This window comes from Pseudorasbora parva, chromosome 13 (genome assembly GCF_024679245.1).
Source record: "Pseudorasbora parva isolate DD20220531a chromosome 13, ASM2467924v1, whole genome shotgun sequence".
Taxonomy (NCBI): Eukaryota; Metazoa; Chordata; class Actinopteri; order Cypriniformes; family Gobionidae; genus Pseudorasbora; species Pseudorasbora parva.
Window position 1 is genome coordinate 23247053 of NC_090184.1, and position 24102 is coordinate 23271154.

General features: G+C 36.1%; 1 protein-coding gene across 1 annotated transcript in view; it reads left to right on the plus strand.

The window, feature by feature from the left end:
• The first annotated feature begins 912 nt into the window (after window positions 1–912).
• ipo11 (importin 11) overlaps window positions 913–24102 on the plus strand; it is a 236424-nt gene continuing 213234 nt past the window's right edge. The window contains exons 1-3 of the mRNA XM_067413532.1: window positions 913–1022; window positions 5368–5514; window positions 18631–18731. Of these exons, the coding sequence (XP_067269633.1) occupies window positions 5377–5514; window positions 18631–18731 (239 nt within the window). The 5' untranslated portion in view covers window positions 913–1022; window positions 5368–5376. The remainder of the gene's footprint in view (window positions 1023–5367; window positions 5515–18630; window positions 18732–24102) is intronic.

Genomic DNA, 24102 nt, shown 5'->3' on the forward strand with positions numbered 1-24102 from the left:
GCAGGAGCAGTGAGAGATGCAGGAGTAGTGAGAGATGCAGGAGCAGTGAGAGATGCAGGAGCAGTGAGAGATGCAGGAGTAGTGAGAGATGCAGTGAGAGATGCAGTGAGAGATGCAGTGAGAGGTGCAGTGAGAGATGCAGGAGTAGTGAGAGATGCAGGAGCAGTGAGAGATTCAGTGAGAGGTGCAGGATAAGTGAGAGATGCAGAGCTAAAGGTGAGAGATTAGTGAGAGATGCAGTGAGATATGTAGGATAAAATATAGGCTAAAATGTTTGCACAAGCTCAAAATAATAAATAATAACCTAAACACTTTTTAATAGCTAAATACAAATAAATAAATAAATAAACTACAAAGGGGGAAACTGTTAAACAAAAATCTTAATTTGTAGATACAATTTTAGCCACACTGAAACAAACAGACAGACAAACAAACAAACAAACAAACAAACAAACAAACAACAACAACAACAACAACAACAACAACAACAACAACAACAACAACAACAACAACAACAACAACAACAACAGAAAACCTTCTGCCAGGACATTATCCAGTAATTTTACGGAATTTCCTGAAAAAATATGCCCTAATTTTATAATAATTTTGTTATTATGTAGGCTATAATATTTTATTAAGAAAAACATAAATGTTACAACCAAGATGGCATTTAAATTTCAATCCACTTACCAGTACTCAACATTATAACAGGGACTAAAACAACATTAATCACTTTAAAAAATAGAAAAAGAAACTTATTTTAAAGCATTACATGTTTTCATCGCTTTTTTGTTTGTAGTTTGTTCCAAAGGGTTTACATATAATTTAAAGCCATTTACAAAATGTGAAAAACTTGGTAAAAATTAAATCGCTTCAAATGAATGTTTGGGAATGCGTTTACGTCATTTTAGTGCGACAGCAGCCACTGTGGATGGCGCCATCCTTCTCACAACGTGAGCGCTGTGTTTAGAGGCAACTGCCAACTGTTTTGATCTCTCTCGGCATTGACATATTTGCGGAAGGTACGTCAACAAGAACTTGGGCTTGAGGGGATGGTTTGGTGTCTCATAACTCCTCCAGATAAAGCAATTCATGAGGATACATTTTTCACAAAGCTCCGTGGGCCGACATGCGTTACAGTTAACTTACAGAGTATATTAGCCACCGAGCTACATACTAGATGGTTCTCTGCTTTCATTCGCGTTTGTATGTTTCATATCACTGGGATTAAATCGTATTTTAAGAGACTGATCATTTAGACGTTATTTTAGCAAATGACAGTTGACAGATTTGCCAACATGATTATAAGAATGATTGACATGTTTTCATAAAGCCTGATCATATGCTGTTGTTTTGTTTCTGTAATATACACTTTATCGAACCGTTCTTTATTTCACAGATCAGGGGTAATGTTTACAGTTTAAGGGTTTTAGTACATTAACAGGCCTAGAAGAAGCTCTAAGACGTTAATTATGCTGCTACAGTTATGAATTCATAATACAGATACATGCACGTGGACATGGATCATTCCAGATCTGTTGTGTTATTGACCTGCACTTGGTGGTTCAAGGTTGATAGCTGTGTATATCTATGATTTGCTTTTGGGAAAGACGTTCATGTCTGTTTCATGTTTACATTGAATCAGTCCACTTGTAATCTATCAGTAATTTACAAACATGAAATCACTGTTAGACTCTGATTGCATTCAGTTTTTGTGGGTGTGCTTTGTATGACCATTGTCAGACCTTTGCACTGAGAGTAATAATAGATCAATAAATTAGCCATACTTTTAGAGATAATCAGCATTGGATGATAACCATGCCCATTTGGTCACTGAACAGTAGTAGTTTATTTTCTGTCAGTTCCAAAATTTACTAATAGTCTTTTGAATTTTTTTTGTAATGTATTTAGAATGTTGTGCGTATATTGTGTTAAATAAGTAAATTTAAAATCAGCAATATTTGTGAATCTTATCTATACTACATTTTTAAACATTTGGGATTGGTATGATTTTGTTAAATATTTAGTGTCTAATGCTTATCAAGGCTGCATATAATTGAACGAACAAAACAAAACAAATAATATTGTGAAATATATTTTTTCAATTTAGAATAACTTCTATATTTTAAAATGTGTATTCCTGTGATGGCATTAGACTGGGATTATTCCTTAATAAATCATATAATTTTTCATTTTATTATTAATGTTAAAACATATGTGCTGCTTAATATTTTTTTGTGGAAACTCATGTTTTTTTGGATATATTTTATTAATAGAAAGTCAAAAGAATGCTATTTATTTAAAATATAAATGTTTTATTCTAAATGTTACTGTCACTTTTGAGCAATTTGAATATTTTTTTTTCAAAGCTGTATGTATTATGCATATGGTTTTTGTATGATTAAATTTGTGTTTCATATATTCCTTGCAAAGCATTTTATTTATTCAGAACGCATGTCCTTTAATGGCCGTCAATGGAGAAATATTTTGTCCCCCAGAATTGGCATTGTTGTGGCGTCCGCCAGCAATGGCTGGCCAATGTAGTCTTGACTTGGTATCAGATTGGTCCCTTGTGGCTTTATAATGTTTGACATGTATAGGCTACTTCTGACACAGTTTAAATGTCATGTCTTAAAGTCCAGTTAAATATGTCACTATACCTCAAATCCATATGACATTCTGCTCAAATGTCTGTATCCAGATTTTGTGACTTTTTTATTGTTGGAGTAAACTAGCATTTCCTGAGCTCTTTACAAATCTTGACCTGCATGCTTATTACATGATCTAACAACTGTATTTATACAGGGAAGTGTACAGGTTAATACATTGGCAGTTTTCTTTCTTTTATTTGAAATCAGATGTAATTAAAGAATATAGTTGAGTCCTTATACACAAGATTTCCCGGAACGAACACATGGCAGCTGCCACTTTCCGCTTGAAACACCTTTGAACAAGCCTGCAGTGTAGTTGCATTTATCGCTCTAATAACTATGAGATTTTACTTTAAGATGGAACTACAGTGAGGAAACTAAGTATTTGAACACCCTGTTATTTTGCATGTTCTCCCACTTGGAAATCATGGAGGGGTCTGAAATTGTCATCGTAGGTGCATGTCAACTGTGAGATATAATCTAAAAAAAAATAATCCAGAAATCACAATGTATGATTTTTAAAAACTATTTATTTGTATTATACAGCTGCAAATAAGTATTTGAACACCTGAGAAAATCAATGTTAATATTTGGTACAGTAGCCTCTGTTTGCAATTACAGAGGTCAAACGTTTCCTGGAGTTTTTCACCAGGTTTGCACACACTGCAGGAGGAATTTTGACCCACTCCTTCACACAGATCTTCTCTAGATCAGTCAGGTTTCTGGCCTGTCGCGGAGAAACACAGAGTTTGAGCTCCCTCCAAAGATTCTCTATTGGGTTTAGGTCTGGAGACTGGCTAGTAGACAGGTGTTCAAATACTTATTTGCAGCTGTATCATACAAATAAATAGTTACAAAATAATATATTGTGATTTCTAGATTGTTTTTTTTTAGATTATGTCTCTCACAGTTGACATGCACCTACGATGACAATTTCAGACCCCTCCACAATTTCCAAGTGGGAGAACTTGCAAAATAGCAGGGTGTTCAAATACTTATTTTCCTCACTGTATGTAGTCAGTCTGCAGTCATAAAATGCACAGCGTCTGTGCTATTTTTACTAGTAATTCAAAATAAAAACAAAACTTGATTAACTTCTGTCACAGCATGGATGTCATTTGAACGGCTGCTTTCTGTTTGTCCATGAGATGGGAAAGCTTTAAAGCAATCTGCTGTGCTTTGGCATTGTTTAGGACAGGTCTCTGAACAAAAATATGTATTTTTTTTGTTTGCACCAATAGGGGGCAGAGTTGCACAGCAAAGGTTTTTCAATTCAATGTTATTTTTTTTCTAGAATAATAAAAAAACAAGCCTGAGTTCATTATACAGACTTCACTATAGCTATAAGAATGGCTCAAGGTCAAGATTTTAGGAACAGCTGACATTTGTCACTTATCCATCAGGGATCAGGCCAGTGTGCCATTGCTTTCACTTACTGATATGTCTCAAGCATAAACATTTGTTTCTGTGCGACAATGAACATTGTGGTTGTAAACTCTGCTTATTTAAGTAAGTCACAAATGTAATGTTATCTAGTTGGCTTAGGTTTTTGTATGAAAATGCAATAATTAATTGTGATAGTAGTAAAGCATTAAACAAAATCAGTTTTTAATCATTTTCCAAAAAACAAAAAACAAAACGTATGAATTTATATTTTCATGCAACCTACATTTATAGCTTTACAGATTTTATTGAAATTAATACATAGCAATTGTAATAAATAATTGGTTATTTTATTATATACAGCAATGCTGGTCAAAAGTATTGGGTCAGTAGGATTATGATTCTTTGAAACTTTCTATTCAATGAAGAATCCTGCAAAAAATATTAAGTACCAACAACTTTTTTTATAATAATAATAATAAAAAATTAGCATTTATTAAATGTATTCACTTTTTTATCAACTGAATGTGCCTTTGCTAAAAAAAGTATTATTATTATTATTATTATTATTATTTTTTTAATTAATTATTTTAAAAAAATCTTAATAACCCCAAACTTTTGAATGGCAATGTATCATGATTTCGGATGTATGGATGGATCACATTTTAAAATAGATTTTAAAATTTTCACATTTTAAAATTTACAGCAGAAACTTATGGAAAGCTTGTTTCTACTGCAGAATAAAAAATAAAGGTATTTATGACTTTTTATCTTAAAATAGCTTAATTGTGAGAGTCACAATTTTGAGGGGAAAAAAGTCAAAATGACTAGATATCTTGCAATTCTGACATTGTATCTCACAATTCTGAGAAAAAGAGTGTAAAAATTGCTTAATGTAAACACAATTTTGAGATTTAAAAGTTGCAGTTATCTTGTAAAATGCTTTATTCTTTGGTGGAAAGAAACAAGCTTTCATAGAAACCAATTAATTTCAATTGTAATATTTCATTCTTAGTATTACTGTTTTTACTGTATTTTTGATCAAATAAATGCAGCCATGGTGAGATTAAGAGACAACGTTCAGCCAAAAAAATTAAAAAACTTTGACTGGTGGTGTATGTATTTGTATCATAGCCTGCTAAATGTAGCTTTATTTTACAGGCTGTAGTTAAAGTGTGGTAGATGGTAAACTTGATTTATTTAGTCTGCAATTTATTTGACGTATTTCATAAAAGCAAAGGTCTCTGGTGGGTAGCATTGTTCACTTTGATTTTTCAGGAATCCAGTCTAATAAGATGATAAATGAGCCATATTGCTCTGTTTGTGTCTGCAGCTTTACCTAATGGACATCCAGAGCGCCAGCTCGGTGGTGCTGCAGGCTTTGACCCAGGCCACCAGTCAGGACACAGCTGTGCTCAAGCCTGCAGAGGAGCAGCTTCGCCAATGGGAGACCCAGCCTGGCTTCTACTCAGTGCTGCTGGTGAGAATCTGCTCGGTTAAGGACCACGATAGAACAAAATAACTGTCGGAATGTATACTGGAGAAGAAAAAAAAAACGTGTGTTGGATTTACTGATTTAATTATGGACATCAGTCCAACATGAATAAATTAAGTTAAACATAATTTGTTCACATTATTTTTAACATCACAGAATTATGTCATTTTAAATAAGTAAAAGTAGTAAAACAAGATTTTTATATGGTTCCCTGTAGGGATGTGACGGTGAGGAAATTTTCCCACCGGTTAATGGACGTGTGACAACACCGGTAATACCGGTATCACCGACTAGGCTTTTAAATCACCAATTCTATCTAACCGAAAGTAACATGCACACAGCCGCTCGGGCATTAATAACGGAGCAGAGCTAAGCGAGTGGTTTTAATGAATGAAAGTTAGCGACCAAATGCATGAATTGAAAGCATATCAGTGCGAACACACCGGGAATGACAGTAAATGTGCGTTCTGTGTGGCCGTGCACATTGTAGTGTCGGTTTTGAATTTGCGCCAATTCTGGGGCGGGTTGCTTGAATTGTGGGTTCATTAGCCTATTATTCTTCATGAAAAACACAACAACACACACTGACAAATTCCCTTAAATAGGCACGTTTACATTTCACTTTGAAACCAAATCTTCTGCGATCATCTTGTCTGTCAGCTCTTCGCTCTGGTGATGAATAAAATCTGACTACTGCTGCGTTTGTGCTGCTACACTCGTTCAATTCATGTTTTACTAAGTAGACACGTTCAGTTTTTATTTGTATTGTCTGTTCTCTAACTGAACTAAATTATTTTATTACTATTAAAAAAAATCAGTAACACTTTATTTTAAGGTTCATTTATTAACTATTAACTAGTTGCTTATTAGCAATATCCTAGCATTACTAGGATATTGGCTGTTTATTAGAACGTATTAAGCACATATTAATGACTTGTTCTGCATAACCTTATTCTACATCCCTTAAAGGGTTAGTTCACCCAAAAATGAAATGTATGTCATTAATGACTCACCCTAATGTTGTTCCACACCCGTAAGACCTCCTTTCATCTTCGGAACACAGATTAAGATATTTTATGTTTAGTCCAAAAGCGTATGGAAGTGTATGGTCACTAAACTGTCCATGTCCAGAAAGGGAATAAAAACATCATCAAAGTAGTCCATATGTGACATCAGTTAGTTAAATCGAATCTCTATTTTGTTCAGCATTGTCTTCTCTTCCCTGTTTGTTTTCAATCATCAAGTAAAGATTTACTGTTTATTTATTGTGTATAATAAAAATCTTTATTTACTGATCAATAGTGCAGCGTATTGATCATGATTTGGATTGCGTGTCAAACTGCCAAACTGCTGAAATCATGTGACATTGGCGATCCAAATCATGAACCAATCCGCTGAATCACAACGGTTTGAATCTTAATTTGAGGATTGAAAACAAACAGGGAAGAGAAGACAATGCTGAATAAAGTCGTAGTTTTTGTGATTTTTGGACCAAAATGTATTTTCGATGCTTCAAGAGATCCTTATTAACTAACTGATGTCACAGATGGACTACTTTGATGGGTTTTTTCCCCTTTCTGGACATGGATAGTATAGTGTGCATATACTTCCATATGCTCTTGGACTAAATATAAAATATCTTAAACTGTGTTCCGAAGATGAACGGCGATTTTACGGGCGTGGAACAACATTGGGGTGAGTCTTTAATCCTACCCAATACCTAAACTTAAATGCTACAAAAACTACCTTACTAACTATGAATAAGCAGTAAATTAGGAGTTTATTGAGGCAAAAGTCATAGTTAATAGTGAATATGTGTTCCCCATACTAAAGTGTTACCAAAAAAATCAAACTGACAGTTGGACGCAGTGTCACGGTGTGCAAGTGATGGGTAACAGACTATCGTAGCAAAACCTAGTTCCCTGACAGGATTCATTCATTCAATATGTTTTTTGTTGTTGTTGAATGATGATTTATAAGATTGTACTCGCTAGCGAACAAATAATCAACTAACAATAGGACATATACCTTTATTGTTCTGAAAATAAGACACTGTTTTTTTTCTTTTTTTTCTTGGAAATACATCTTAAGAAAATGGGGTTGTCTTATATTTGGGGTCTAAACATGTTACATGTTAACTTTTATATGTTAATACACCGATGACTACAGGGAGTGCCAAATTCATGTAAAACAAGTGTTTCCCCCAGGATTGAGAAACACAGCGGAGTCATCAAACAACTCTCATTCAGCAGCCAAGAAATATGGTGTGTCAGAGTATAATGTTAGAACTTGTTCCGGCTACGTGCTGACACACTTGCCTTGTCAGTATCCTCGAAGCGGTCGCTTTGAATCAACGATGTGACGTAATGGATTAGCGCTTGCCCGCTTATCCCCCCGGATGAGATCAAACCGCTGTGTTTATTTTGACATGCCATCATCTGTCACTGTACATAAAAAAGGGACAAACCAGTCATAGTGAAATCTAGTAAATGAGAACTTACAGTGCCTTGCGAAAGTATTCGGCCCCCTTGAACTTTGCGACCTTTTGCCACATTTCAGGCTTCAAACATAATGATATAAAACTGTAATTTTTTGTGAAGAATCAACAACAAGTTGGACACAATCATGAAGTGGAATTAAATTTATTGGATATTTCAAACTTTTTTAACAAATCAAAAACTGAAAAATTGGGCTTGCAAAATTATTCGGCCCCTTTACTTTCAGTGCAGCAAACTCTCTCCAGAAGTTCAGTGAGGATCTCTGAATGATCCAATGTTGACCTAAATGACTAATGATGATAAATAGAATCCACCTGTGTGTAATCAAGTCTCCGTATAAATGCACCTGCACTGTGATAGTCTCAGAGGTCCGTTTAAAACGCAGAGAGCATCATGAAGAACAGTGAACACACCAATCAGGTCTGAGATACTGTTGTGGAGAAGTTTAAAGCCAGATTTGGATACAAAAAGATTTCCCAAGCTTTAAACATCCCAAGGAGCACTGTGCAAGCGATAATATTGAAATGGAAGGAGTATCAGACCACTGCAAATCTACCAAGACCTGGCCATCCCTCTAAACTTTCAGCTCATACAAGGAGAAGACTGATCAGAGATGCAGCCAAGAGGCCCATGATCACTCTGGATGAACTGCAGAGATCTACAGCTGAGGTGGGAGACTCTGTCCATAGGACAACAATCAGTCGTATACTGCACAAATCTGGCCTTTATGGAAGAGTGGCAAGAAGAAAGCCATTTCTTAAAGATATCCATAAAAAGTGTCGTTTAAAGTTTGCCACAAGCCACCCGGGAGACACACCAAACGTGGAAGAAGGTGCTCTGGTCAGATGAAACCAAAATTGAACTTTTTGGCAACAATGCAAAACGTTATGTTTGGCGTAAAAACAACACAGCTCATCCCCCTGAACACACCATCCCCACTGTCAAACATGATGGTGGCAGCATCATGGTTTGGGCCTGCTTTTCTTCAGCAGGGACAGGGAAGATGGTTAAAATTGATGGGAAGATGGATGGAGCCAAATACAGGACCATTCTGGAAGAAAACCTGATGGAGTCTGCAAAAGACCTAAGACTGGGACAGAGATTTGTCTTCCAACAAGACAATGATCCAAAACTTAAAGCAAAATCTACAATGGAATGGTTCAAAAATAAACATATCCAGGTGTTAGAATGGCCAGGTCAAAGTCCAGACCTGAATCCAATCGAGAATCTGTGGAAAGAACTGAAAACTGCTGTTCATAAACACTCTCCATCCAACTTTACTGAGCTCGAGCTGTTCTGCAAGAAGGAATGGGCAAAAATTTCAGTCTCTCAATGTGCAAAACTGATAGAGACATACCCCAAGCGACTTACAGCTGTAAAAGGTCGCAGCAAAAGGTGGCGCTACAAAGTATAAACTTAAAGGGGCCGAATAATTTTGCACGCCCAATTTTTCAGTTTTTTATTTGTTAAAAAAGTTTGAAATGTCTAATACATTTTCTTTCCACTTCATGATTGTGTCCCACTTGTTTTTGATTCTTCACAAAAAAATTACAGTTTTATAGCTTTATGTTTGAAGCCTGAAATGTGGCAAAAGGTCGCAAAGTTCAAGGGGGCTTGCTTCTGGCAGCTGAATGCATAATGCTCAAGTTGACTTTTGCCACATGAGTAACCCCGGACCCAAATGGGGCTGAGCAACAAAATCAACCCCTTTTTCTCTTATATTGAAAATCCTCTGACATTTCTCTTCATTTTTGGTTGAACCATCCCTTTAATCTAGTAGTTTGCACATTTTAGAGAATAACATTAATCGAAAGCAAAGAAATAAAGTTTAGAAGATAAACATAATTTTGTTGCGTAGGTCGCAAATTATATAATTGAGTAAATAGTTTTTTCCCATCTTATTTTTGTGATTCATTTCAACTGGGGCTTGTGGTACATCATCCAAAATCTAATTACTTGGTCATTTTAATTTCAAGCAAAGGTACTTTGTTGCACATGAATTCAGAATCCGTTGGATGTGCTGCTACAAATCTATATATAGTTTGACACTGATTTCAAATGGCTTATCCAGTCAGATTTATAATGATTTACTTTGAATCATTTATTTAATTAATTCAAGTGTTACATGGCATGCAGATTTTTTTGTACTGATGCCAGACTTGTCATTTGTTTGTTTTGAATAACCTTACAGGTTGGTTTTGCAAAATCCAAATTATAATTAATACTACTCACTGATGTTTGTCGTTTTCCTGCCAAAATTCGTATTGGTATTAGTGTACCAGATGTTGTTAATTAAAAGTACATTGACATAGCGCTGCACGATTAATCATGTTTTAATCGTGATAACAAGATCTGCTTCTGTCGATTGATTTCAAATAATTTTCATGATATTGGCCCGCTCGTTATTTATCCTTAAAATGTGTTTTTATTTGGGGTTTGTTGATAAAGAGCCTCCACTAGCAGTCATGCTTGTGGTTGCCAGATGCAAAGAGCTTAAATCCCCCAAAGAGAGCTTTTCTCATTAAAAGGATATACTTTCTTCCCAGTGTTTTACTTAATCTATGCAATCTGGAAACCCTGCGCACGCGCTCCCTCTAAACGCGGAAGGAGGGCTGATGAGCTGACAACAAACACATGCGCTGGAGTTTAGCGGTCTCCACAGCGAAATCATGCTTCAGTGAAAGTGTCACAGCCAGTCTTTGCAGCCGATGTGACAATTTAATCGGAAAAAGGAACCTAATTTATAATTATTGGGAATAATATTTTGCCGTTTTATCTTTTAAAGTTCCTAAAGGTTTTAGCAGTTTTCATAATGTTAATCAGTTGAAAATATCACCACTGATAACTTCTAAAACGCAACATGAAAATGTGAAAACCTAACGTGGCTTAATTAACGAAGACAGTGTTATTAACTAACCACACTTAGTGTTAGTAACAAACCGTGTTAGTAATAAATACGTGGCTTAATGTAGGCTACAGTAACATTATGAGACCAAACTTAGTGAAAATTAAATACTAATAGAGCGTACTACACAAAAAAATGGTTTGTGCAGAATTTGATCTTATAATATCATTCTAGTATATTAAAAGAAATGATTACAGTAAAGAATAAATTGTTTGAATGTTATTTCTTAATAAATTATTTTATTATTAAAAGTAAACATTTACTCTTATTTTTATTTTAATTTGAAAAGAAAATACCTTAAATATATATAAATTAAATTTTAATATGTTATCCAATATAAGGCACAGAAATAAATTGTGATGTAGAAATGACTCAACAATTTTTTTTTTTTTTATTTTTTTTTTTTTTGTAAGTCTTGGCTGCTAGGCCATGACATTTAGGGGATTTTGTTGGAGGCTGGACAGTGCTTTTGCACTGAGGGGTGATCCACCTGAGCTATGGGCCGACATCCTCACCAGATGGCCATTAGCTGTCATGACTCATTTTGCAATTCATGCCATGCCACTGTTTTATTTATGAGGCCTTTTATTACAAAATAAGAAATGAAGCTTTTTAAAGCAATGGAGTATTAACAGTTCTTAAGGGACTTGGAGGGCTGCCAGTGATGACGAACCAAACAACGCTGGTTTAAGTGGTCCAGGAGGGCATTGATTCTGTGTACTGAATCCAAATAATTTTCATAATGATATGCAATTCTTGCAATGATTTTTTTTCATCCTCTGCACATAGGCTAATTTATTTAAAATGTGAAATACATTTTTTATACTACATGCTGGTTGTAGATTAATTAATAATGGTCTTTGAGCTGCACACAGGTTAGATGCTTCTGAACTTATGAGGTTAAATTCTGTTAACTGTCATGGCCTATATTACAAACAGCCCGAGTTGTTTTTATCTTTAGAGGTGAACATTTCCATAGCCACCTTTCAGATGCTGAACAAAGGCAAAAATGGAGGACATTTAAACCTTTCCGTTGTGTTCACATTGGAGACAGTTCCGCAGCATGGTATTGTTTTTGGTTTGAGCTTGAGCATTCGTTGGCTGGAGGAGCAGAAGGGTGGTTCAGCAGGGTCTATACCAGTAAATCAAATATCACCATTCTTGATTGGTTTCTCATTTAAAAGGTTTGTTCATCCAAAAAGAAAAGTTCTGTCATTAATTACTCATCCTCATGCCGTTCCAAACCCGTAAGTCCTTTGTTTATTTTCAGAACACAATTTAAGGGATCTTTTGATGAAATCCAAGAGATCTCTGACCCCTCCATTGACAGCTATTTAATTAACACTCTCACGGTCCAAAAAGGTAGTAAATTAATGACAGAATTAAACATTTTGGGTGAACTAACCCTTTAAATGTGCCATTTGGGATCCAGCCAAAGTCTGTCATCAGAATAATTTGTTATAATGACCTCCCAAAAGCGGCACACACAATTACGTTTCCAAACACCAGACATCCGCCTCGGAACGCAAGATAACAAGTGCGTGTGTGTGTGCGTTGCCTCGTCTGTCTGCTTTGAGACGCAAGTCATTCATGATGTAGGGGAAAAAATACACAGTGGCTTACTTGATTGCAACAACTTCCATTTTTATTGTAGATATTTTGTGCCTGTTTTTTCTGAAAGGGGAGTTTTTTTCATGGGAAGGAAACGCTGCTTTATTCGCAAATGTTTTATGCAATTTTCCAGTTTTGTTCAATTCCCAACTTTGTATTGAAACAACACAGCTATTACCAATTCTTATTTTTATGGAATATTTTAGTATTTATTATAAATGGTTTATCTTCAGATCTTTTTCATTCATGTGACCTCATAATCTCATAATCTCTTATCTCACCACAAATATCCAATGAACCAATCAAAAAATAGTCAAGTCCCTACATACTCCCCTATACTTGATAATGCCAGATCACACATCGTTAAAACAACAATTATGATCGCAGATGATATATATCGCACACCCCTAATGTATTTACAAATAATGTTGTGATTAAACGGAAGTTGGGATTATTTGTGTATTATGGCGTACATCTGAGTGTAAAGGTTATTAAAAAAATAGGATAGGATTTGGTTGTAGTGTTGTCACGATATGGGAATTTCCAATTTCTATACTATACCTTGAAAATACCGATATTCGATACCACAAGGAAAACTGCCATACATACAACCATACAGATAATTTGTTATGATCTCATAATTTTTTGGTAATTTAGTTGTAATACCTTAAACACGGCACTGGGAGGCTTTATTTGAATCGTTGAACTACATTTCCAAAAAAAGAGAAAAGTAAATAGTCTGTAATCAAATAAGAACAAATTGCAAACAATAGCATGAATAAATACAATAAAGAGACAAAATAAATAAACATGGTTTTAAGTTTTTTTCAGATGGGTCTGATTCATGTGAGAAATACTACAGGAATGAAATAATCAAATAGAAAAATATAAAAAGTTAATGCTTACAATTAAAAATACAAAAGTTATTCTGTTAAGAGCAGCATGTGATTTTCACGCAGGAATATTAGACTGCTGTCACTTTAAGAGCTTATAAGCACAGATCCAATATACTGTTACATAACGTGCTATTTATTATTTATTACTATAAAACTATAACTATTTGCATTCCAAAACTGACTGAATTTACCTGAATTCGCAGCAAGATGGACATTTTGACAATTTTGTATGTATTTGACCATTTAAGTAGCCTGACAAGCCAGACCCACATCAAGATGTTTGGTCTGGAAACTCACCATTGACAAGGGCTCAATCCGAGGGGCGGGATAAACGGTTGTCTTTCAAACTCCCTCTGCACACAATAGGATAGCGCTAGAGTTTGGCATTTGCAGCTCAGAAGTGTATTGAGAGTTGCTAGACGACACTCGCGGCAGATTAGATTTGCTGCCGCTAGGGTGCGTCTAGATTTCTAGGCTACCATTTAAGCGCAATAAGCCACAAAAAAGAAGTCAATTTGGTACTCAAGTTGTTTGAAAGGTGGCTTTATGAGCACGCTTTTGGTTTGATCACGGGACCTGCGGGAAGGAGTGCAATTATGCGCAATGCAAGCACTATTCAACCGCAGCTAATGAGACGAGTGAGTGACAGGATGCGTGTGTCAATTCGCTGTCGGAGAGAAGAAAGATTGAGAGCGAGCAGTTTGGCATTGGTGTATCAGTACTGCAGAAAAGGTGAATGGTACACGTTTTAGGTATTTCAGTATCAACAGTAATACATATGGAAATGTCAATATTTTTGTCAACACTACTTAGTTGTATGTGTCGTTTGTTGATTGGAATTTGAGATGTGGTTCAGTGGATGTTGTGCCTAAAAATAGAGACCGTGAGCTTGCGGGAGCAGGTTTAAGTGCACTAAATGATTGGCGGAGTCTTGAATATGTCATCAGAGAGAAGTCTGTTTCACTGGAATTATGATCTTTTGATTGAACAAAAAGAATGTGAATGTTCTAATTGTTATATATATATATTGTTATATGTTTAGGAGGTAAATAAATTAAATAAAATTTTCTGCCAAATTTAAAATAGGGACATATAGACTCTCATTATTGAATTAAAGGGCTACTCTTCACTACAGATACTGTGATATCCTGTCCTGCAGATTCCTGTCCCCCTTCCTCAATGCCTGATCATAAATCTAGCATGCTATTGTGCTATCTACCAAGCTACTAGTTTGCTTATTGAAAACAAAGAAATAAATGTTTAATTTGAACAGTAATTTTCACTAATATTATAGATAATGTAAAAGACATTGACATATTATTGTGATTTTTAGCAATACATTTGGTGTTAAGTGATTTTCTGTCATTGAGCACTAAATCAAGCGTAAATAAAACGGTACCCATAAAAACAATCCAAAGGGAATAGGATCTTGCACAACGTTATTGTTATTTTTCCTAGCACTTGCTTTGTGCGATGACCAAAGGAATGTATGAAGACAAGTCTTGTGAAAATAGGTCAACCAGAACAAAAGAGAAATTTTGTTTCTAGGATTACGATTCAAAATTTATTAGAGTAAACATCAGTTCATCCTTGGCCTATTGGTGGGGCTAGAGGGTTTGAAATGCCAACTCTAAAATTGTAATAATTCATCCCGCATTGATCATTAGGATCATTCTCAGTGGCCTGCAATTTCTAAATTGAGCATGCAGTTATGAATCTTGGTGCAAACTCAGAATACAGATTACAAAATAGTAGGCACAGTTTTTTAGACTTAAAATGAATAATACATAGCCTTAGGGCAACATCAGATTTTGACGTCCCTATTCGGGACAAAAAAAATAAAATCTTCAGGATTTGCAGAAATGCCAGTTTCTGCGCTTGTGTTGTGTATGACAATCATCTCTCACTCTTTCAGAGAATGAGGTGTCTGTGGGCCCTCAGGCCTGGCCAGTACATCCCCTCTCGTCCCCTGAGGGGGGCTCAGCATTACCACTGTTGTCAGACAGCACTGGCTATGGCGGTGTAGATGTCCCCTCAAATCCTTTAAGCCGTCAAACTTGGCACAGACTCCTTCGTTATTGAGGTTTAGCATGAAATAGGATTGCAAAGGAACGGAACACAATCCTACGTACAATGTTTTCCTCAGTTTTTCCTTCAATGATTTCTGCAGGCGCCAATTTTCGGCTGCAGCGCTATAAGAATGTCTGTCACGTCCCATCAGCCTCTCTTATCTGTTTGTATTTGAGCCAACCTGCTGTCACTCGGTCTGTCACCGAAAGAAATCAGCCTGATTTGTATGGACTCGCGTTTAGCTTATTTGTCTACCCAAATGGGGCTTTCAGTGACCTTGAGGTGAATTACATGGAGGCGGAGAGTCGATTTTTCAGAGTCATGTTTATTTGTCAGCTGTCTATTGATATGATGTTCACCTGTCACATTTTGAAAGCAATAAGCATCCTTTTGCATCACGGTGTCATGTAATGCGGTGCTTGTTTTTTCTTCTTCTGCGGTTATCCTTTGTAATTTATTGCCCTGTGCTCATCGTCTCTCAGTATGGACTGTAATCTGGCAGAGTGGAATGAGCCCCTGGTCTTTGAGCAGCCGAGCGTGGGGGCATTTGAGGTATGGTGGCCCTGCGTCAGAGCCTGCCGGAGCTGCTCCCTCTTGAATGCAGCTGCTACTACATATTTATCAATGAGAATTAGCTCTCCGTGGTCTGCCCCTCGCTTCTCGCGCTCTTATTCCGGACATGGCATGCTGGATTAAACCCCAAAACTCAGTCCACCGTGGAATAGCTTTATTATTCAGTGTTGGACCTTTAGCGTCGCTAACCTAACTTGCCCCACCTCACCTCAGGAAATGCATAAATCCTCTGTTTTTTTCACATTGTCATGCATTTTTAAAGTTAAAATGTGAAGTTTATGCGTCACTAGTATCACCAAATGGAAGAGCAAACAATTATGACTCAATTTTTTTATGATAAATAAAAAAAAATGAACACTTCTAATTTATTAGGAGTCCAGTGTTGTGGTGAAACATATGGTGATATATTGATAATCCTATGTCCCACGATAATCTGTTGATAATTAGATATTTGTGCTGGCACTGCCAACATATTCGTATCAATGTATTTTTATGTTTACTTGTTTACTTTTTTATGTTTAATACTTAATACTAATTAATACTTCATTTACAAACCCGATTCCAAAAAAAGTTGGGACACTGTACAAATTGTGAATAAAAAATTCACAACAGAATGCAATGAAATATTTTTTTCGGAATGCAATATAGATGACATCAAATGTTTAAACTGAGAAAATTTATAATTTTAAGGGAACAATAAGTTGATTTTAAATTTTATGACATCAACACATCTCAAAAAAGTTGGGACAAGGCCATGTTTACCACTGTGTGGCTTCTTCTTTTTGTTTTGTAAAAGTCTACACTATTTTTCGCCACAGCATTGGGGGAATAGGTGATCCTCTGCTCATCTTGACTTCTGAGATTCACTTCCACTCTGAGAGGCTCTTTTTATACCCAATCATGTTGCTAATTGACCTAATAAGTTGTAACTTGGTCCTCCAGCTGTTCCTTGTATGTACATTTAACTTTTCCGGCCTCTTATTGCTACCTGTCCTAACGTTTTTGTTTGGATATGGATGTTCTAAAATTATGAAAGATGATTTTTTCCCTCAAATTAATACTGCTCTTTTTTTCAAGAATGCAGAAAAAAATAACTGTTTTCAAAATTAATAATAAAAAATGTTTCTTGAGTAGCAAATATGTATATTAGAATGATCATGAGACACCGAAGACGGGAGTAATGAGGCTGAAAATTCAGCTTTGCCATCAGGAATATATTTAATTTTAAAATACATTTAAATAGCAATTGCAAAATTGTTCACAATATAACTGTTTTTACTTTATTTTGATCAAATAAATGCAGCGTTGTTGAGCATAAGAGACTTTGAAAAACGTACATGTATATGTCTATGTGTATATATATATATATATATATATATATATATATATATATATATATATATATATGTATATATATATATATATATATATATATATATATATATATATGTATATATATGTGTGTATGTATGTTAAGTACTAAGTACTTATGTTAAGTACCTTAAGTACTATGTATTTACATCAAAAAATAAGTACAATGTACTTACTTTGTTCAAATTGTATTGCAAAACACCTTTGCTGATATTGAGGTGGGATACGGGTAGAGTTAGGGACAGGTGTGGTGGTGTGGGTCAGTTTAAGGGTAGGGTCAAGTGCCAAATGTAAATAATTACAGATGTAATTACATTCAGATTCAGGTATTTTTTTAAATGTAAGTACAATGTAAAAACATGTATGTACACAATAAGTGCATTGTTTCAAATGATTAATTAAAATGTTAGTACATAGTACTTAAGGCCACCTAATATAAAGTGGGTCCAATATATATACACACACACACACATACATGTATACATACATATACATACATAGGGCCCTATATTTTCCGCGTTCACGGAATCGCGGAAGGAATCGCGGAATTGGCATATTAACGCGGAATCTGCATATAAACGCGGAATCTGGTGTTAACGCAGATTTCCCCGGAATTTTACATATTTGTAATGAAATTCTGTGTCGTGTGGGTTAAGAACGTATGTCTGAGGAAAGTGCAGACCGGGGGAAGCAAATCTTCGCGACACAACCCCTCCCGTCATTCAGCTCGCCCTTCAAAACAATGAAAGTACGGCGAAGTTGGTCTCCACGGCTCTGCTTTCGGCAGCGAAAAAGTTAAGAAACTCGACGCTAACGGCGGTTTCACACTGCACGCGCAGTTTAACATTAAAAGCACACTCTTTTTTTTCACCAAAATAACAGTAAAGGGTAAAAAAAAACTGAATTGTCAAACATTTTTAACTGAAAAAAAGGAATCTGCAAAAATTAAAACGGAAAAAACGGAATTTGGAAAAAAATAAAACGGATTTTATAGGGCCCTAGATACAGCTATATGTATGCTTGTTGTAAGATGCTAGCTGCAATCAATACATTAACCTTTTGTCTTTTACAGAACAAATCACAGCAATTCCAACTTTTTACTTCACCCCAAAGTTTGTTTGATTTGTTTTTGGGTTTATAGGTTAATTTCTCACCCTTTCTCTTTGGTCTTGCTCAGAACATCTTCAATAATCACATGCTGGACGTCAATGTGAGATGGCTAGCTGTCCTTTATTTCAAGAACGGTATTGATCGCTACTGGAGAAGAGTGGCACCCCAGTAAGTACATCTGATTCTTCACCATTTCTAGACTTTTCTATCAAGGCTGCTACTTTAACTGAGAGATGAGTGTGATGTTCTTTTCAGAGATGTCTTCATTGCCCACTTTAAACCATTATCACATTTATGTAAAAGCAGGCCAGCAAAATATAAACTAATTAAAGCCCATTAAGAAGCATCACTGTCTAATGTAACATTACACTGAGGACTTATTACAACGATTTCTGTCATAACTAATGGTAACAAGGTTCCATTGAAAATGATTGATTTGAAATGCATTGTGTTAAGTGTTTGAATAACTAGTGGTGACTAAGCCTTCATAATAGTCATATGCAATGCAATATGGGATTTATAATTTCTGCTGGTTTTATAAAGTTTCATTGAGTTTTATTCAAGCTGCTGTTTTATTGTTGAATATGAAACTAAAAAAACTAAAAACACAGAGTACCACCCCAAAGTTCTTAGTCTCTGGGGAAAGTTCCTGCATTGGAAACGTGGCTTAAAGGGTTAGTTCACGCAAAAATGAAATTTATGTCATTAATGACTCCCGTGACACCCGTGAGACCTCCGTTCATCTTCGGAACACAGTTTAAGATATTTTATATTTAGTCTGAGAGCGTATTCAAGTGTATGCACACTATACTGTCCATGTCCAGAAAGGGAATATAAACATCATCTAAGTAGTCCATATGTGAGATCAGTTAGATCATTAGAATCTCTTGAAGCATCGAAAATACATTTTTGTCCAAAAATAACAAAAACTACGACTTTGTTCAGCATTGTCTTCTCTTCCAGGTTTGTGTTCAAACCTCAAATAAAGATTCACACGGTTATGAATCAGCATATTGATTTTGATTCGTATCGCATGCCAAACAAACTGCTTTTCATGTGACACTGGCGATCCAAATCATTGATTGATTCACTGATTCATAACCGTTTGAATCTTTATTTGAGGATTGAACACAAACGCGTAAGAGAAGACAATGCTGAATAAAGTCGTAGTTTTAGATTTTTTTGGACCAAAATGTATTTTCGATGCTTCAAGAGATTCTAACTAACTAACTGATGTCACAGATGGACTTCTTTACGGGTGTGGAACGAAATTAAAGTGAGTCATTAATGACATCAATTTCATTTTTTGGGTGAACTAACCCTTTAAGGTTGAATTATCTGAGGTATTTCAGTGTGTGTGTGTTGTGAGTGAGTGAGTGAGTGACGAACAATGCACAGTAGCTACATTGAATGTGTTTACGTAAATACTCACCAAGAAGGGCATTTTAACACATTTCTGTGTGTATTTGACCATTTAGCCAACCAAAGAAATGGCTTTTATGCTATTCCATGGAGCACACTGTGCACAGAACGCACCCTGTCAGTAGTGGATTCAGTTCTCTTTCGTGCCTTATTGTGCTTTTTCTTTTTAATATAAAGCACATCCTGCTGACCTGCTCTTTACTTTACATTTATAGGACATAAAATGTCTCTGCAAAATCGAAATTACCCAGTGAAATGTCTCTTGGCACAGCAGAGCACTCGTTTCAATAAAAGGATATGTTTCTGTCCAGTCACATTTTTTATATACTTCATTTTTGAAGCAGAATTTTTGCTGCTGTCCTAACAATCTTACTTTTTCCTGTAACCACAAATAAGCAGCTTGTAACGTAGTGCAGGAGCTCAAGGTTACCATAGCATAGATATTAGAGTTGCACGATTAATCGTCAAAAGATTGCAAACTCGATTTAAACACCCAATCGATCTTATTCTTAAATGACAACGATTCCGTCATGTCTATTTTCTGGTTCACTTCCAATGTGAACGTTGTGAGCGACAAAATGTGCACTGCACACGCTCCGCTGATGTTTGCAATGTGAAACTTTGCTTAACCTTTGAAAGTATGATCATCATACTACAACATTCAAATCTTCGTTCGTGCTGCCACTGATCCAGAGAGAGCAGCTGCCATATTAATGTACAGTTTAAAGCAGCTTCACACACATTATCATAAATATAATATATATATATATATATCATAGTGACACATGGCAGAGGCCAAAAAGAGAGCAAGTGTCACGTGTGGGCACATATCTCTGTGTGTGTGTGTGTGTGTGTCTGTGCGTTAGCTACAAACGAAACCATGCATCTGTGTATCATTCACACAGAGACACAGAACATGCAGGAGTAATATTGAAATAGTATTTTGCAGTTTAATATTCACAGACACTAGTATATATTCGTCTACAGTCCTGAGCCCTGCCCGTAGATAAACACAGAAACGACTGAACAGCTGCGGGTACCGAATATAATCGGGAGTCTGTACTACCGGTACTATAGAAATGCTGGTATCTTCACCTTTTTTCAATTTCAGTACGGAAGTACGAGTACTTGTGACATTCCTATTTTGCATTATAGGTCCTTGATCTTTGGTAGGCTGTACAACAAAGGAATTATTTTCTGTCTGCTTTTCCTGCAGAAAGCTGATCTCTTGTGATGTCTAATTGTTTAACAATCATTTGTTGGTAAAGTGTGAGAGAGCCATAGGTTCCCAAACACTGTTCTAGCCTGTAACTGGAGGTAGTGACAGAGGACCACAGTCAACATTTCTGATTGGCCAAAATCCATGGGCAGTGTTCAGATTATAGCTCTTTTTTTCTTCTTTTTTTTGGGTGTATGTTTCAGAGCCTGGGGCGATGTGCTGTAGAATGGGTTTCTTAAGACACCTATTTCAGTGATTTCTGTCAGATAGTAGGAACATTGTGTATGTTCATTGTCCTACAAAAATACAGCTTACAGCATTTTTAAAAGTTCAATTTGTAAGTGTTATGTATTAAGAAGGGCTTGGCATTGCCAACTACCTTACGACGATAGATGCCATGAAACAACAATCTTATTGTGAGTATTATACACAAATACTTAACGATCGATGAACACAATTGAAGCGTGAGCGAGCGTAAATGTGAGATAACGATTTCAGTCTCTGATACTATTCGTTCCAATCGTTGGAAATATGCATGAAAGCATAAAAACATCAATAAAAGGACCCTGAAGTGCCAGTGCAGTATGTGAGAAATAGAATTACAATGTAAGGTTGTATCAGACAGCACAGTCCCAGTATCAAGTGTCCAGCTTAACGGCAGCTCTTTAAAACCTCTCTGTGTGGTTGCTCTGTCGTTTTGTCCTCCGGCCTTCAGAGGTGACAGACCAGCTGATTCAGATAGACTCTTACTTTAGTGCCTCTGTCACCTGTGGCCTCCAGTGAACGTCTAATTAATTTGAGGCTGTTGCCCTGCTGTAATTCACAGAAACTCTTCAGTCAGGTTCCGGTTAGTGAGTGAACCGCTGGAGATTTCCCCTCAGCTGAACAAAAGTGCTCAGTCCTCAGAGGTGTAGTAGGTTTAAAGGGTGGGATTTATTTCTTCTCTCTCAGCCATCTTAGAACAATCTGTACTGGTGTTTTAATGCTATTGTCACCGCACTGAATTTTACACAAGTATGAGTTCATAAAATATAGATTTTTTTTTTTTTGGTAACACTTTAGTATGGAGCAACCCTCTACGCACACCTTGGTAATAGAATCGCCATTAGCTAGTACATTTTTTCATTTAGTCACCACCAGACTAATATTCTTTATTATTAAACGGCTCTGTGAAATACTTGATTCTGATCGGTCAATCGCGCATTCCAGCGGTACGTTATTTCCAGATAACACCCGCTCATACGGGTACTACGAGTTATCTTGACCGGTACTTCTTCTATGCTTAACGCTGGCGCCATCTTGTGGCTTAAGCAGCCGTGGGTTACAATGGAAGACTTCAAGGCAGGTTTCCTTTATGTCGTTTTTAATATAGATATTTTTCTTACACAAACGCATCGATTCGAATCAGAAGGCTCTATTAACCCATCGGAGTCGTGTGGAGCACGTTATTTGACGGACAGCTGCATTTTTTATGGACTTCAAACACAACTACAACAACTGCTGGGATTAACGTTAGGCTGGACTTTTTAAATATAACTCTGATTGTATTTGTATGAAAGAAGAATGTCATATACACCTACGATAACTTGAGGGTGAGTAAGTCATAGGCTTGGTTTCATTTTTGGGTGAACTAACCCTTTCAGCATTCATTTTCAATATTTAGCAGCAATAGATAAAGGCTTAATGCAGGTTGGAACTGTTTTCCTTCGCGGAAGCTTTGTGTAAGAGCTTATAAAATATTTAATCTCGAGACAATATTTTGTGTCTAATAATTATTTATTTGAGACTAGTAGCCGTGTAATAAGCGGGATAATGTACACCCAGACGGTTGTTATAGCAGAATAAACCCCTTCAGAGTGATGCAAGACCCCTCCGCTTCGCGTCGGGGTCCTGATCACTCTGTCGGGGTTTATTCTGCGATAATAACCGGCTGGGTGTACATTATCCCTTACTTATATTATATAATACTTTTATACTTGTATATAATAGTGCTTGATTATCATATCATAACATAGTTTAATGCTTGATAGACTTCAGATATTTAAAAAGCTGTGCCATTTTACAAAGGTATTGATAAATGTGGTATAATATTACACCAAATGTATCAATATCTTTTTAAAACCCTTAACATCAGTCTATCAAGCAAGTAAGTAGAACTAAAGCTGTTGGTTACCATGTATAGTATGGACTAGTGGTGGTGCTAAAGATATTGTTGGTATTTCTGTAAAAAAAAGATAATAGTAATATAATAAGTTTGACTGAAGTTGAATTAATGAGCTGCTGGGTTCATGAATATTAATCATGTTGACAGCATTCACTCAAACTGATTTGTTGAAATCAAAACAGTGACAGGAAATGACAAGCGCCACCCAATGAGATTGTCGTTTGCGCATTGGTTCCGCCCACTACCGGAAAAAAAACTGCCATATCTTCTGCTTTTTCTTAAAAGCTGAATAATTGTAAATGAATGCTGGTATTTTGACTGGAAAATACAACACAGATTATTATTAGCATGAAGACGGGGGAATCTTTTCAACCACCACCAATGTGCAGCATCCACTTGGATGATGCGACGGCAGCCATATTGCTGCAGAATGCCCACCACAAACCAGCTGATTGGTGGAGAGCGCACTCTTTCACGCGTGTGAGAAATGCGCTCAGCAAAGCGACGGCGAGTTGTGTGCCTTCACACTAGAGTTTACAGTAACTCATCAGATGAGCTGAAGAACACTCACACGCTCAGCCAGTGTTCAGCGAGTAAAAATATATCTATGCTAAATTTATTTTAAACCTCTAACACACACTAGCGAGTAAAATCTTGGAAAATTAGGCTAATACTGGATGTTATTTAGTCGCCCAGAGTGAACATTTACTTGCACGTGCGAGTGTTTTATTCGC